This window comes from Pleurodeles waltl, chromosome 1_1 (genome assembly GCF_031143425.1).
Source record: "Pleurodeles waltl isolate 20211129_DDA chromosome 1_1, aPleWal1.hap1.20221129, whole genome shotgun sequence".
Lineage (NCBI taxonomy): Eukaryota > Metazoa > Chordata > Amphibia > Caudata > Salamandridae > Pleurodeles > Pleurodeles waltl.
The window spans coordinates 363,291,679-363,305,021 of NC_090436.1; the positions used below are offsets into that span (position 1 = coordinate 363,291,679).

Below are 13,343 nucleotides of genomic sequence, written 5' to 3' on the forward strand. Positions count from 1 at the left end.
TCCAGGTGGCGGGTGTGCCAAAGTCGGGGCTTCAAACGCTGCCTCAGGTGCCACCCGTGCAACAGCAAAGAAGAAAGAAGGTGGTATAGGAGGTGGGGTGGGGGAAGGCACACGAATGGGCGAGGGTGTGGCCTCTGTCCAAGCCCCCGCATGCCCGACTAGCCTGTCACCGCCTCACACGTTCTCCTTCAGGGCACCCCAGACAGCCGCACACTCCGAGCCGGGCCTCCAAGTCATGCAAGGCCCGGGGCTCATCGTCCAATTATAGGCCGCCGTATCCCTCGCGCTCCTTGTTGACGGGATCAAGTGCCTCCGCGACCGCCCAAGGTGCCCTCCGGTGTCAGCGACCCCCAGCGTCCATCCAGCAATTGATGTGGGGCACTCGGTGCACACCCAGCACCGCCGCCCCCCGGTCCGAGGCCCGCCGCACCACGGAGCTCAGTCCTCAGGTGGCCAGGCCACGCCCCCTTGAATAGCCTTTAAGGTGGGACGTTCGTGGGAGGAGCCTACTGGGCACATGCATTTGTGAGTAGTCACAGGATTTGTGCCTGCAGCTGACTAGGTTCTTGAGAAATATAAGATGGGGTTAGAGGCAGCTAAGCCCTTATCTTTATTGCTAGAAAAAAAGGATGCTTCAGATGGACTTCCAGAAAGTATAGATTTCTCCTAACTACTGTTTTGCTGCCTTAACAAGTCTATTAAATTATGTTCCACACACATATTCAAGAAGCAGGCTTTCCCAGTCGGATGGACTTTGGTCATAAAAGACCAATAAACACTGTGGATATCTGATGTTCCATCTTTGAACCTCCTTTCACTTATTTTGAAGCCAAGTAAGCACACATGACTTTATTTTTTGTCACTGTGCCCCATTGTCCATTCAAGAGATTAAGAAGCTTCATTTATGCACAAAATCTAGACGTGTTTCTTCAGTAGAAGTGATCAATGAGGCATGGACACAAATCCCTCTCTGAAGGGCTACGTTCATTGGTTAATAGGTAATAAAGTACCTTCTAAAAGAAACTGTTTACAAGAGCCAGATGGATCTGTAACAAGGAAGTGTAATTTCACGAAAATAATTATATCACAATAGTTAATGAATTAGTATTAGTTAAGCATCCATAAAGTTGATCTATGACAAACTGTGTGTTCAGGTCTCTCAATTTGTAGTACCTATGTGTATGAGATATAATTTAACATCAAAATTGTATCCTAAACCAAAATAATTGTGTATTCCAAGCATTTGCATATGCATAGCATTTAATGTACACACTAATGCCAAAAGTCGGTTTACTTATATAACTGGTACACAAGTGACACTAAAGACAGAACGCTTCCAGTGTGGGCCATAGCGCAATAATAGGACCTATGTCGTCATTTGTTGTGGCCTGTAAATAAGACCCATGTAAGTTACGCAAAGTTGAAAGCTATCTTCCAGGGACTACAGTCTTGTGAAACCTCAAGTAAAAAAAAATACAATTTCGAACAGGAAAACTTATTTGATGTCCACCATTCCTAAGCTATGTATACAACAAGGATACTAAAATAAATACAAATTTTAAAACAGAAAAAACCACAGCAAGTTGATAATTCATTCAAATACAATCAGAAGATTGTACTAAATAGCATTGCAGATTGTAGCTGGGCTTGGAAGTATTGTAACGAGGGAGGGAATGCAAAAAGTCTGAATCCAGGCCATTTATGCTGTTAAAATATTCGGTTACAGCAAGTTGTCATGGTAACTATATGCAGCTGTACACCATCTTCTTATCTTATGTGAATTTGTAAAGCACATAGCTACCCTAAGGCTTCCCAGTGCTCTGAGAGTAAGCATTGTTCTATTATGTTCGTATAAAAATTAGTGAGTGTAAAGCCAAGTTTTAAGAAGATTCCTAGATTTGAGTTCATTGGGCCCTGTTCTCAAACCAACAGGCATTTAATTCCACAATTTGGGGGATATGTATGAGAAGGACCTTCCTCCCCATCTGGACTTTGAATGCAAGGGACTTTCAGAAGGCCAGTATTAGAGGACCCTAGCTTTATATTGGGTGTGTAAGAAATAAGAAGAGCCCTGATCATGTTAGGTCCCCTGCGATTTAATTGTCCCCGTGGGTAATGCAAAGTTTTATTCTTTCTTCCACCGGTAACCAGTGCAAGGAGGAAAGACCATAAGTGCAAAATGTTTGAAATGAGGCAAAAACATTTAACAGACCCAGAACCATCAAAATTCATAATGGTAAATTTAAACCTACAATACTGATAAAACATTTGCAAGGTTGCTGATGTGCTTGTATGATGTGCAGATATGATTTAAATAAAATTCCATATGGACTGGACATACAAAATGATGTGCAGAGAAAGCCCGTTTGTTCTAATAAGGCCCAATGATCACTTCGGGTTAATTTAGGCACACAGTTGCATGACTACCACCATTGTTCAAACATGACACTTTAGAGTAATAACCTGTATAAAAGAGATATATTAAAAGTCAGACTTCTGCTTTATTTTATCTGAAAGAATGTCTTCACCTGTCATAAATTTGATAAATCTGATAGCACTTGTGGGTGTTCTCCTTTCAAACAAAAAGTGAGGGAGTGGCGACAGGTGCATTATATCAGATAAAAGACACATGGCAATTTCTGTGTTCTATAATAAAAGCAGGACACATGCACATAATGTGGATCAACAGTTCAGTTCTGGCTATACAGAGTCTTCATTCCTGCATGCTTGGGTGCTGACCTCCAGCTGCGGGGAAAGTGTAGGGTTAGAAAATGGCCAAAACATAGCTGCATTCATTTTAGTGTGTAGTGCACTGGATGAATGGCAGCTAGATATTCTGGTGGACAAGACTGTTGTAGCCATCTAGCCAACTGTGACATCTCCTTCAAAACATTGCTTTGCCTTCATGGAAGGAATGTTGCTCTGTTTTTTAATTTTTTTTTATTTAGAAACCCCTTTGGATGTGTAGAAAGGGGTTCAGCATTTTGTAATTTAAAACAATGCTTCAGAAACTCTGATTTTTAGTGCAAAATGTTGGTCCAATAGGCGGAGCTCCATACAGATCTAAGATTGGGAAGAGTTATGTGGGAGCCTAAATAACAGCCTATATATTTTACATTGAGAGGTGTTATTGGGCTTTTTAGCTATGGGTCTGTATGATATCAAACAATGTTTTGGTATGACTTTTTTATTGTATGGGAAAAATAATATTCTAGAACATACTGTGAGGAAATTGTTCCATGCACCTCAGTAATGGGTGATTAATCAATCCATTATCTGTGTCCTCAAGAGGGAGTTTTCCTTGCTGAGTGGCAGCCATCAGTGTTTTCAGTTCATGTTTCACCTTTGAACAGTACAGAATTGCCATTGGGATCCTTTCCATCTAGATTGTTTTTGGAAATTCCTCTGTACCATGGCCTATCCTTCATTCCCCCCACCCCCCTAACCTCACCTGAGTCGCTGGAATGTCCACAAGGGATAGACCTCCAGCAACTTTGAGATTATATTTGTAGCCTCTTTCTTGGTGACATATCCTTGTTTCTGTGACTCAAGCCTGCTTTCCAGCATTTCAGTTTCCTTTAGTTTCTGCCTGCTCTCGATATCCTGAATAAGGATGAATGGCTTTCAATTCCACCCTGCCATTGCTGAACTTAATAGGTTGGATTCCTGAAAAAGTAGTCAATGCCTACCTGGGCTTCTCAGACACAAAGATTGGCTGCGAGTTTATATCCAGCAAAATCTCCTCTTAAGATACCTACAAATAAACTTGCCTTTATTTTTGTCAATGTGCTCTTGAAAATAGCCCGAATAGAATAAGAAATCCTGCTTATCAATGACATTTATGCTTTGTGAGAATCTTGTGAGTCAAGATTGGTTGTGAACTAAGGCGCAGGTAACCTTGCTGATATCCACTTGTTAATAGTGTTTAAAGCTACGGAGGAAAATGGTTCTTTCTTTGCATTGGAACATAGAGGAGGGCGGGTCATTTTAGCCATTACTGGGACTAGACTCGATTGCGCTGTCATTGTTCCTTGCTCTACTTTCTTCATTACAGCAGAAAATCCAAAATGCCACTGGCCAAATAGTCAATGGCACACCAGGATTAGCCCATATATGCCCTCTTTTGCAATAGCTCCATTAGCATTCAGTAAGGGAACGTCCTATTTGAGGTGCTTTGTATTTACATATCCCTGTACAGATATGCTCCCTGGTTCATACATAAGTGTATGAGAAGTTTTCTCCCATGGACAACCCTCCGTTTCTCTTGCCAATTTTCTGGTCATTTCTAAATTCACCAATCCAAGACAGGTTGGTTGCAACTTCTTGGTTTGTTCGTCAGAGCTGTGGAAAGGATGCCTGACCACTACCTGCCGTAGCACCTTGAGGTGCTTCTTAGAAAGGTGCCAGTTCACTAAAGCCTGTTAGCCTTTTCAGTTCACTAAAGCCTGTTAGCCTTTTCCTTTACAGGTTCCAATAATCTTCAACTCTGATGTCCCGTGCCAAGAAACCACTTGTGAATGAGAAATCTATAAATTGCGTTAATATAATTAATTTTTCTTGCTTTACTGAGCAGTAGGCTGTACTGTAAGTGGTAGAAGCCATTCTCTAACCACAAAATACTAAATACATAATAAGACAATAAAAATGATATAAATTCACACGGAAATAGACAACCCCGTAATTGTGCAAAAAGGAGCAAGTTCCTTAAGGAGAAACTTGCTTCTGCTGCACTATGATGATGGGTGATTGCGGTGTCTGCCTGCTTTCTTTTCTTTTTTTTTTTTTTTTTCCCTTTATTCTTTTTGTTTTTTATACAAAGTTCCTCATTTCAAGGTCTGCATTTACTCAGCTCATCTACAAAATTGCCATAAAGGCCACTCAGGCCTTTTCATTGTTCTATATCAGTATTATGATTTTGTTAGCTAATTGCATCTTGGGGAAGCATCTAACCTTCATGCATATTTGCACGACATAGAGTGCTAGAATCCCACAGTGAGTAGGAGATCTGAACTGAGACTCCCCATAAACTATGCAGTTGGACAGAGATGGATCCGCTTAAACGTAGGCGGGTGGGTCTTCTGTGTACTATATCACAGCATGGTACATCTCTGTTAATATGCTGAAATGTTACATGATTTACTTGGGCTCAAGAGCACATCTAAGCCGTTGGTTTTGAATAGAACCCCATTGGTTAGGAATTGACACTAAGCAGCAAAAATTAATAGAATAAGTATTGATAAAATCAGATACTGCAGCACTGAGACTTGAAGGTACTTTCAATGAATTCAGTTAATCTTCTCAAACATGTCTTTCTGGCTATGCTCTTCTAAAATTGCCTTTTTTCAAAAAAAAAAATCAGTGTATGTTAAGTATGCATTTTCATTAACTCACCCCAGCAAACAAATGTGTCAGATGAAATCTTTTATAAACCTTTTATACTGGAATCCACTTAAAACAGTTCAACTGCAATTTAACTGTAGTTCTTGCCACTATATTTTTGGTGTACATTTTTTTGCCATTATATGCTTGGACAGATTATTGAAACTGTACTTCAGTGCAACACATGTTCTATCTTTCTCCACTTTGGGTAATGTAACACGAGTGATAAAGAAGCATACTTTCTAGGTAAGCCCACCTATGTTTCCTTGCAGCCAGCAGACATGGGTGGTGAGTAGGCTTCTCCACATGGGCCATTAATAATTCATTTCTTGCCACTTTCTCTCCCTGTTATGCTGCTATTCTCAAAAATTACTTAATAAAATATTGTTGTCGGGTCCTCACCCACGCATTTTAGGTTAAGCGAATACACATGCTTCCTAGGCCACAAAATCAAATCTATTACATTTACTCTTAACTGAAATAAATGAAAATTATTTAATTGTTCATTATCTCCAGCATTAGACATTTATAATTCTAATTATTTCTTGGATATATGAACCACCTTACAGTCAGCACTGGTGTTGCTCTTGCGATCTGTTAAATCACAGATCCATCATCCAGATAAATACCATTCTGCGTTCCAGTTTCACAACAGAGCGTATTTGTAAATGTGTGGTCTGTATGCATTTTGCTAGTTAACTTACATTGATCGTATCTAATTTATATTCACCTTTCACTGCTGTGGTAGAATTCTAACCATCTGTCAGAAAAGTCCAACAGCTGCAGGATCTGCATTGAAAATGGAGGGCAGGTCATCATAGAACCATTATGTTGGTGGCTGGTCATGTTTTGTAAGCCTGCAAGCAAAAATCTAAATTAGTGCCCAAAAAGCAAGAGGTGGTGATTTTTGTCAGGACAGATTTTCTTATAGTGTGTTTGAAGTAAGAGCTTACATTTCAACATTATCACTCAGAGCATCATGAAAGATTTGGTCACTTACAGTTGTTATGGACACCTTATTTTTGTTTTTTTTTCTCTTTAGGTACCACCCTGGTCAATGTGAGTGGCTTTTTTGCCCAGGAGACGCCATATCTGCTGTAGCGTCTTCTGAGAAGAGCACAGGGAAGATATTTATATATGATGGCCGTGGAAGTAATAAGCCAATGTATGTTTTTGAAAGACTTCATTCATCTCCTCTCACCCACATACGTCTGAACTCTATCTACAAAGTTGTAGTGTCGGCAGACAAAACTGGCATGATAGAATACTGGACTGGTCCTCCCCAAGAGTACAAATTTCCCAAGAATGTACACTGGGAATACAAGACGGATACAGACTTGTATGAATTTGCTAAATGCAAGGCGTATCTCACCAGCATGTGTTTTTCGCCAGATGGGAAGAAACTTGCTACTATTGGATCAGACAGAAAAGTTCGCATTTTCAGATTTTTGACTGGAAAACTCATGAGAGTTTTTGATGAATCTTTAAGCGTAAGTGTACAACTAGATATTCAGATCCTCTAAATGCTTAAATAGTTACACTTATTGAACTTGATGATGCTGTTGTAAGTCCATTAGTAATGAGTAATGATTTCTCCTTTTGCCAAAATTGTGGCTGCTAATGTTTGTTTTTCTGATTTAATGTATGTAGCAAGTATATTTCTGTTATCAGCAAGTATACAACACCCCACAAAGCTGGTTAAGGGTTGCTAAGTCAGCAGCAGAGCCATCTAATATATATTCATTGCTCTGCACTAGTAGTAAACATACACAGTCATCTAGATCTGTCTTGGGTACCACTGAACTCAAAGCCATACCCTGCTATGCTTTTGACACCTCAACATCCTATATATAAACCTCCTACCAATCCAAATATCAACTGTCTGAAATACACCACACCCAGATTGTTATACCAAAGCCACATATCTGGCATGGATGCCTACAAACCTATCAACCTCTGCAACCCATCTAAAAACCCACAGTGCCAAGCAGTTTAACCACACATGTAATATTCAACACCGATATTTAAAAAGGTCTGTCCAGCCACAATGCAAAAACCCATCTCCATTAGTCTTTCTCAACTTTGCCAGGCGCCATTTAGTGTCACCCACCTTTTTGTCAGTAAAGTGAGAAATGCAGCAAATACAATATCAACCTAACACTTGCATACCAGTTAAGGGCTATCCAAGAACGCAAGATGCACACGTTTGAAAGTGCAACAGAATGATGCCAACCGTAGAGATGCACTTAACAAGCAGTGTTATTTTCAGATATGTGATGCATTTTTGACTAGGTATCAGCAGCGCTTCTCTGATCTATAGAGTTACATGCTTAATTAACCTTCCTGTGTAAAGCAGAGCATCTTAAACCCACGTTTCTAAAGTGTGAGGGGTAAAGGATAGATGAGGGGCAGTTGTGAATGAGGTGCAATGAAGTCAGTAAAAACCTCTGCACAATAGCAGTTAATTTAACTTTTTCTTTAGCTTTTCCTAACTGTTTTTGCTCTTTTTGTATTGTTTTACATCAAGCATTTTTTGTAGGTCATTACTCTTTCTGCTGCAAAGGGATGTTTGTGTGTCATAGCTTCTGCTCTCTACTGAGGTGGCATGAAAGTTTGTTGTTTCTTTAGTGAGTGCCAGTTATTGGTGGCCACAAAAACGGTGTTCATTGACTCCAATCATATGTCGTTTGTTCCCTGTGATTTGAATTGAGGAGCACCAGTTTAATCTGCTGCATTAATAACACAAAGCTGAGATTAGCACACTATCGCTGCAAATACTCAAATATTAAGATGATAAGTCCAAGGGTTGGACTACAGTGCAAATAAGTGTTTTAAAGCCTTGTTAAAAGCCAGGATAGACGAAATGAGGTGATACTCAAGTGAGGTTTTTTCACAGTTTTAGAGCCAGTAAACCTGCTTTTACAGCTGTTAAAATGGAGTCATAAATGTACAGCAAGTCTATTTTGCTCTCCTAACTTCAACTTTGAAGGAATACGTTATGGAATCTTTTGGCCCTTTTATCTTATGTTGTCATGTTTGTAGAACACGGCAAGTACCAAAAAGGGTATCCTTGGGCTAGGAAATGAAATTGCAGGCTCAGTCTATGCTGGAAGGTAAATTATCTCACAGTTTTCCTGCAACATAAGAAAGCTGCGTCCACATAATATGGCGCCATTGATCTGGGGAATGGAATTTGCCAGAGATGAGACGGAAGCGAAGAGTAAATGGAGGACCATATTAACGAAATTTGTTTCTCAGGTAAACTGGTCCTTCTCCTTTGACTGCTGCATTAACAACACAGAAAGCGTCATTCCTCTCAGAGACTTGTTGATAGTAAGAAAGGCTGACAGCGGGGCATTAGCATTTGGTTTAATGGCCTGATTATGGGCTTACATGTCTCCTCTTCTATCCATAAACATTTGGACCACTTATATTCCGATCATCTTTCAGCTTAATCGGCGTTAATATTCCACTTGTATTCTTTCTTCACCTTCTTTACTACACTAAGAATTTTTTAATTGGTTTCCATTTTATTTCCATTTTGTTTGTTATTGCAAACTTGTCCAATCACACCAGATGTCTTTGCAACTCACCCCTGGTCTTGCTGAGTAATAAAACATCACTGACACATAAAAGGCAAGGTAGCAGATCTCCTCTCAACCATGAGGGATGGCCGTACACCTTGTCCAGTTTAGTTGGCAAATCAGCGATGTATAAATTAACCAAGAGTGGCATCAAGACACAACCTGCTTCAAGCTGGGCTCAGCTGGTTCGTTTCTTGATATGGTAGACCACTCACCATTTTTTTATGCACACCTATGGTGGTGTTGGTGTATTGTAACAGGATTCCTTTCAGAAAGCTGGAGTAATCCCTCAGATGAGAACGTTTTGATCATACGTATGTGTGGGTATATGTATGTATGTGTGGGTATATATGTATGTATATGTATATGTATATGTGTATATATATATATATATATATATATATATATACAGGGAGTGCAGAATTATTAGGCAAGTTGTATTTTTGAGGATTAATTTTATTATTGAACAACAACCATGTTCTCAATGAACCCAAAAAACTCATTAATATCAAAACTGAATATTTTTGGAAGTAGTTTTTAGTTTGTTTTTAGTTTTAGCTATGTTAGGGGGATATCTGTGTGTGCAGGTGACTATCACTGTGCATAATTATTAGGCAACTTAACAAAAAAAAATATATACCCATTTCAATTATTTATCATTACCAGTGAAACCAATATAACATCTCAACATTCACAAATATACATTTCTGACATTCAAAAACAAAACAAAAACAAATCAGTGACCAATATAGCCACCTTTCTTTGCAAGGACACTCAAAAGCCTGCCATCCATGGATTCTGTCAGTGTTTTGATCTGTTCACCATCAACATTGCGTGCAGCAGCAACCACAGCCTCCCAGACACTGTTCAGAGAGGTGTACTGTTTTCCCTCCTTGTAAATCTCACATTTGATGATGGACCACAGGTTCTCAATGGGGTTCAGATCAGGTGAACAAGGAGGCCATGTCATTAGATTTCCTTCTTTTATACCCTTTCTTGCCAGCCACGCTGTGGAGTACTTGGACGCGTGTGATGGAGCATTGTCCTGCATGAAAATCATGTTTTTCTTGAAGGATGCAGACTTCTTCCTGTACCACTGCTTGAAGAAGGTGTCTTCCAGGAACTGGCAGTAGGACTGGGAGTTGAGCTTGACTCCATCCTCAACCCGAAAAGGCCCCACAAGCTCATCTTTGATGATACCAGCCCAAACCAGTACTCCACCTCCACCTTGCTGGCGTCTGAGTCGGACTGGAGCTCCCTGCCCTTTACCAATCCAGCCACGGGCCCATCCATCTGGCCCATCAAGACTCACTCTCATTTCATCAGTCCATAAAACCTTAGAAAAATCAGTCTTGAGATATTTCTTGGCCCAGTCTTGACGTTTCAGCTTGTGTGTCTTGTTCAGTGGTGGTCGTCTTTCAGCCTTTCATACCTTGGCCATGTCTCTGAGTATTGCACACCTTGTGCTTTTGGGCACTCCAGTGATGTTGCAGCTCTGAAATATGGCCAAACTGGTGGCAAGTGGCATCGTGGCAGCTGCACGCTTGACTTTTCTCAGTTCATGGGCAGTTATTTTGCGCCTTGGTTTTTCCACACGCTTCTTGCGACCCTGTTGACTATTTTGAATGAAACGCTTGATTGTTCGATGATCACGCTTCAGAAGCTTTGCAATTTTAAGAGTGCTGCATCCCTCTGCAAGATATCTCACTATTTTTGACTTTTCTGAGCCTGTCAAGTCCTTCTTTTGACCCATTTTGCCAAAGGAAAGGAAGTTGCCTAATAATTATGCACACCTGATATAGGGTGTTGATGTCATTAGACCACACCCCTTCTCATTACAGAGATGCACATCACCTAATATGCTTAATTGGTAGTAGGCTTTCAAGCCTATACAGCTTGGAGTAAGACAACATGCATAAAGAGGATGATGTGGTCAAAATACTCATTTGCCTAATAATTCTGCACTCCCTGTATATATATATATATATATGTTCAAATGGGGCCTTGAAGTCAACAAAACAAATGTTGCTATTGATAGGACCAAACTTGAGATTATTCCCACACCTTGTTGAAAGGCTGTTTGATGTTGTGTAATTATTTTTTATTCAGTCGTCCAGGAGTGTAAGTCATGCAAGAAAGAGGTGACTGGCAAAAATATTTGGCCTCTACTTCTAACAAAGTTATCAGCCGGTAATTTGACAGGTCTTGTGCATTTCTTCCTTTAAATAATGGATGAATTACTGCACCACTTCAAGAATCCAGACTACTTATTTTTGAAGAGCAGAATTGTAAAAAGAATTAGTTTGTTACCCCAAAATCCTTAACTTTACCTTGAGTAAAGCTTGTGAGAGGCCATTTCGGCCAGGAGCACCATTGGATCGTCTGTCAGATATTAGTTTCTTAAGCTGATGTTTGCTGCATTCAAGTTTGGGTCAATTCATTTGATATTTTTCCCTGGAAGACTTTTTACTGAAGCTAGCTTCATGGATGTAAATCTCAACGGATATTACATTTATTTGCGAAGTGTCACTCTGTTCAGCCTGTGGATGCATGGTAGCACTGTTTTCAGAGCGATTTATTATCTGCCTAATTTCTATCTTAATGTGCTGCTAAAGTCATTTGGATGGTTTAATGTTTTTGAACACAGTGTTATAGATTTAATTTCAGAGATCTGGGATTGCAACTCAGTAGGAAGAGTAGTTTAATTCTCTTTAATCGGTGAACAGGCACAAAGACTTATTTTTATCTCGACCTCACTCCTGGCCCTCAACAGTAAGTTGTTCAAGGTTTCCAATTTTGTGTCGATCCTAGAGATGCATACTGCTAAAGCGTTAAGTAGATCCACTTGAATAGCCATTGTGTCTGGATGGAAATGTAGGGCATTTACTATTGTATTTAAAGTGTTCATTTAGGTGGACCAGTTTAATCTTGATTAAACCTTCTTCATTTTACTTCAATATTCAGACTGTGATGCTTCATTGAAAGCAACAATTATTTTAATCCAGAGCAGAGCTGTATCTCTGGCTCGTGCTGTGTATTGGACCAGGGCCATTACAAGGGATTGTTGATTAGCTAAGGAAATTCGGTCCACTTGAGACTGCATCCTAATTTTGTAAGGCATCTGGCCTGGGGGTACAGATATTCCTAGTGAGTCTTTTTGAGGAAGATGAGATATAGGTGGGGCTTGTATGCATGTTTGATGGTATCATGCTCCATTAACATTGGGAGATAATCTCCTTCAGTGGGTTTGGAAAAAGCTCTACAGGAGAGGTCACATTTTGAACTTCAAAATGTGTTACTTATTGTGTAGCTTTTTATCTCATGATACACTGTGTATATCTGCTAAGATGAGCTCAAAGGGGCAGCTTGTTTTAACTTATTTGTTGCATTAGCATCAATAATTAGACTCTCCCGATTTTTAAAAAGTGGGTAATTGGAGTCACTGAACCTGCTAATGAGTATGGTAAGACATGCTCTTGAGTACATTTTGCCACTGATTTAATGTTGCTGTTAGAAGTTTCAAAATGCCCTATTTTATTCTCTATTCCTCACTTGCGTAACTCTGTTGCTCTTACGTTTTTACTTTCCCTTCTGGATCTTATCATATACGTTTGGTATATAGGGGCCTACCAAGAAGTTCTGATTCTGTACAAGAGATAATTATCTGGAAAGTACGACCACACCAAGAACATAACCACTGACAGACTGAGGCCCTCATTATTCCAAGTTGTATCCGTTGCGCAGCCGCACTCCTGCGGTGGCCATTTCGAGATCCCTGCTGGGCCCGCGGGCGGAAACCTAGTTTCTGCCCGCCAGCCCAGCAGGGATGCCGGTCGCAACACGGGAGTTGCACCCGTCGCGCTTTTCACTGTCTGCTAGGGAGACAGTGAAAAGCTCCTTAGGGCCGTGGCAGGGGGCCCCTCCACTGCCCTTTCTGCCAGGCTTTTCATGGCGGTTCATACCGCCATGAAAAGGCTGGCGGGAGGGGGACTTGTAATTCCCTGGGCAGCTGGGGATTACAACCGCTGGGACCAAAGTGGCGGGAAACCGCCGGTCCCAGCGGTGCGACTGCGGCGCTCCCGCTGCGATCGGAATTCCAAGGAAAGCACCGCCAGCCTGTTGGCAGTGCTTCCGACAAAGCAGCCCTGGCGGTCTTTGACTGCCAGGATTGTAATGAGGGCCTGAATTTTTTTTCTTAATTGCTCTATACAAGACTATTATAACTCTGGCATGTGTCCTTTCTCTTAATCCCCAATTTCCTTTTGGCGGCCCAGTGTTCTAATAAAAATAAAAACCAAACTGGAGTTTGACTGCTGGCTTGTGTTTTGGAGCCCACGAATCTAGGGCTCATGTTCTTTCACGTGGATCTCTGTCCTATGA

General features: G+C 40.6%; 1 protein-coding gene across 1 annotated transcript in view; it reads left to right on the forward strand.

Annotated features, from left to right (window-relative positions):
* PPWD1 (peptidylprolyl isomerase domain and WD repeat containing 1) overlaps positions 1-13,343 on the forward strand; it is a 299,399-nt gene that overhangs the window by 99,584 nt on the left and 186,472 nt on the right. The window contains exon 5 of the mRNA XM_069222759.1: positions 6,422-6,869. Within this exon, the coding sequence (XP_069078860.1) occupies positions 6,422-6,869 (448 nt within the window). The remainder of the gene's footprint in view (positions 1-6,421; positions 6,870-13,343) is intronic.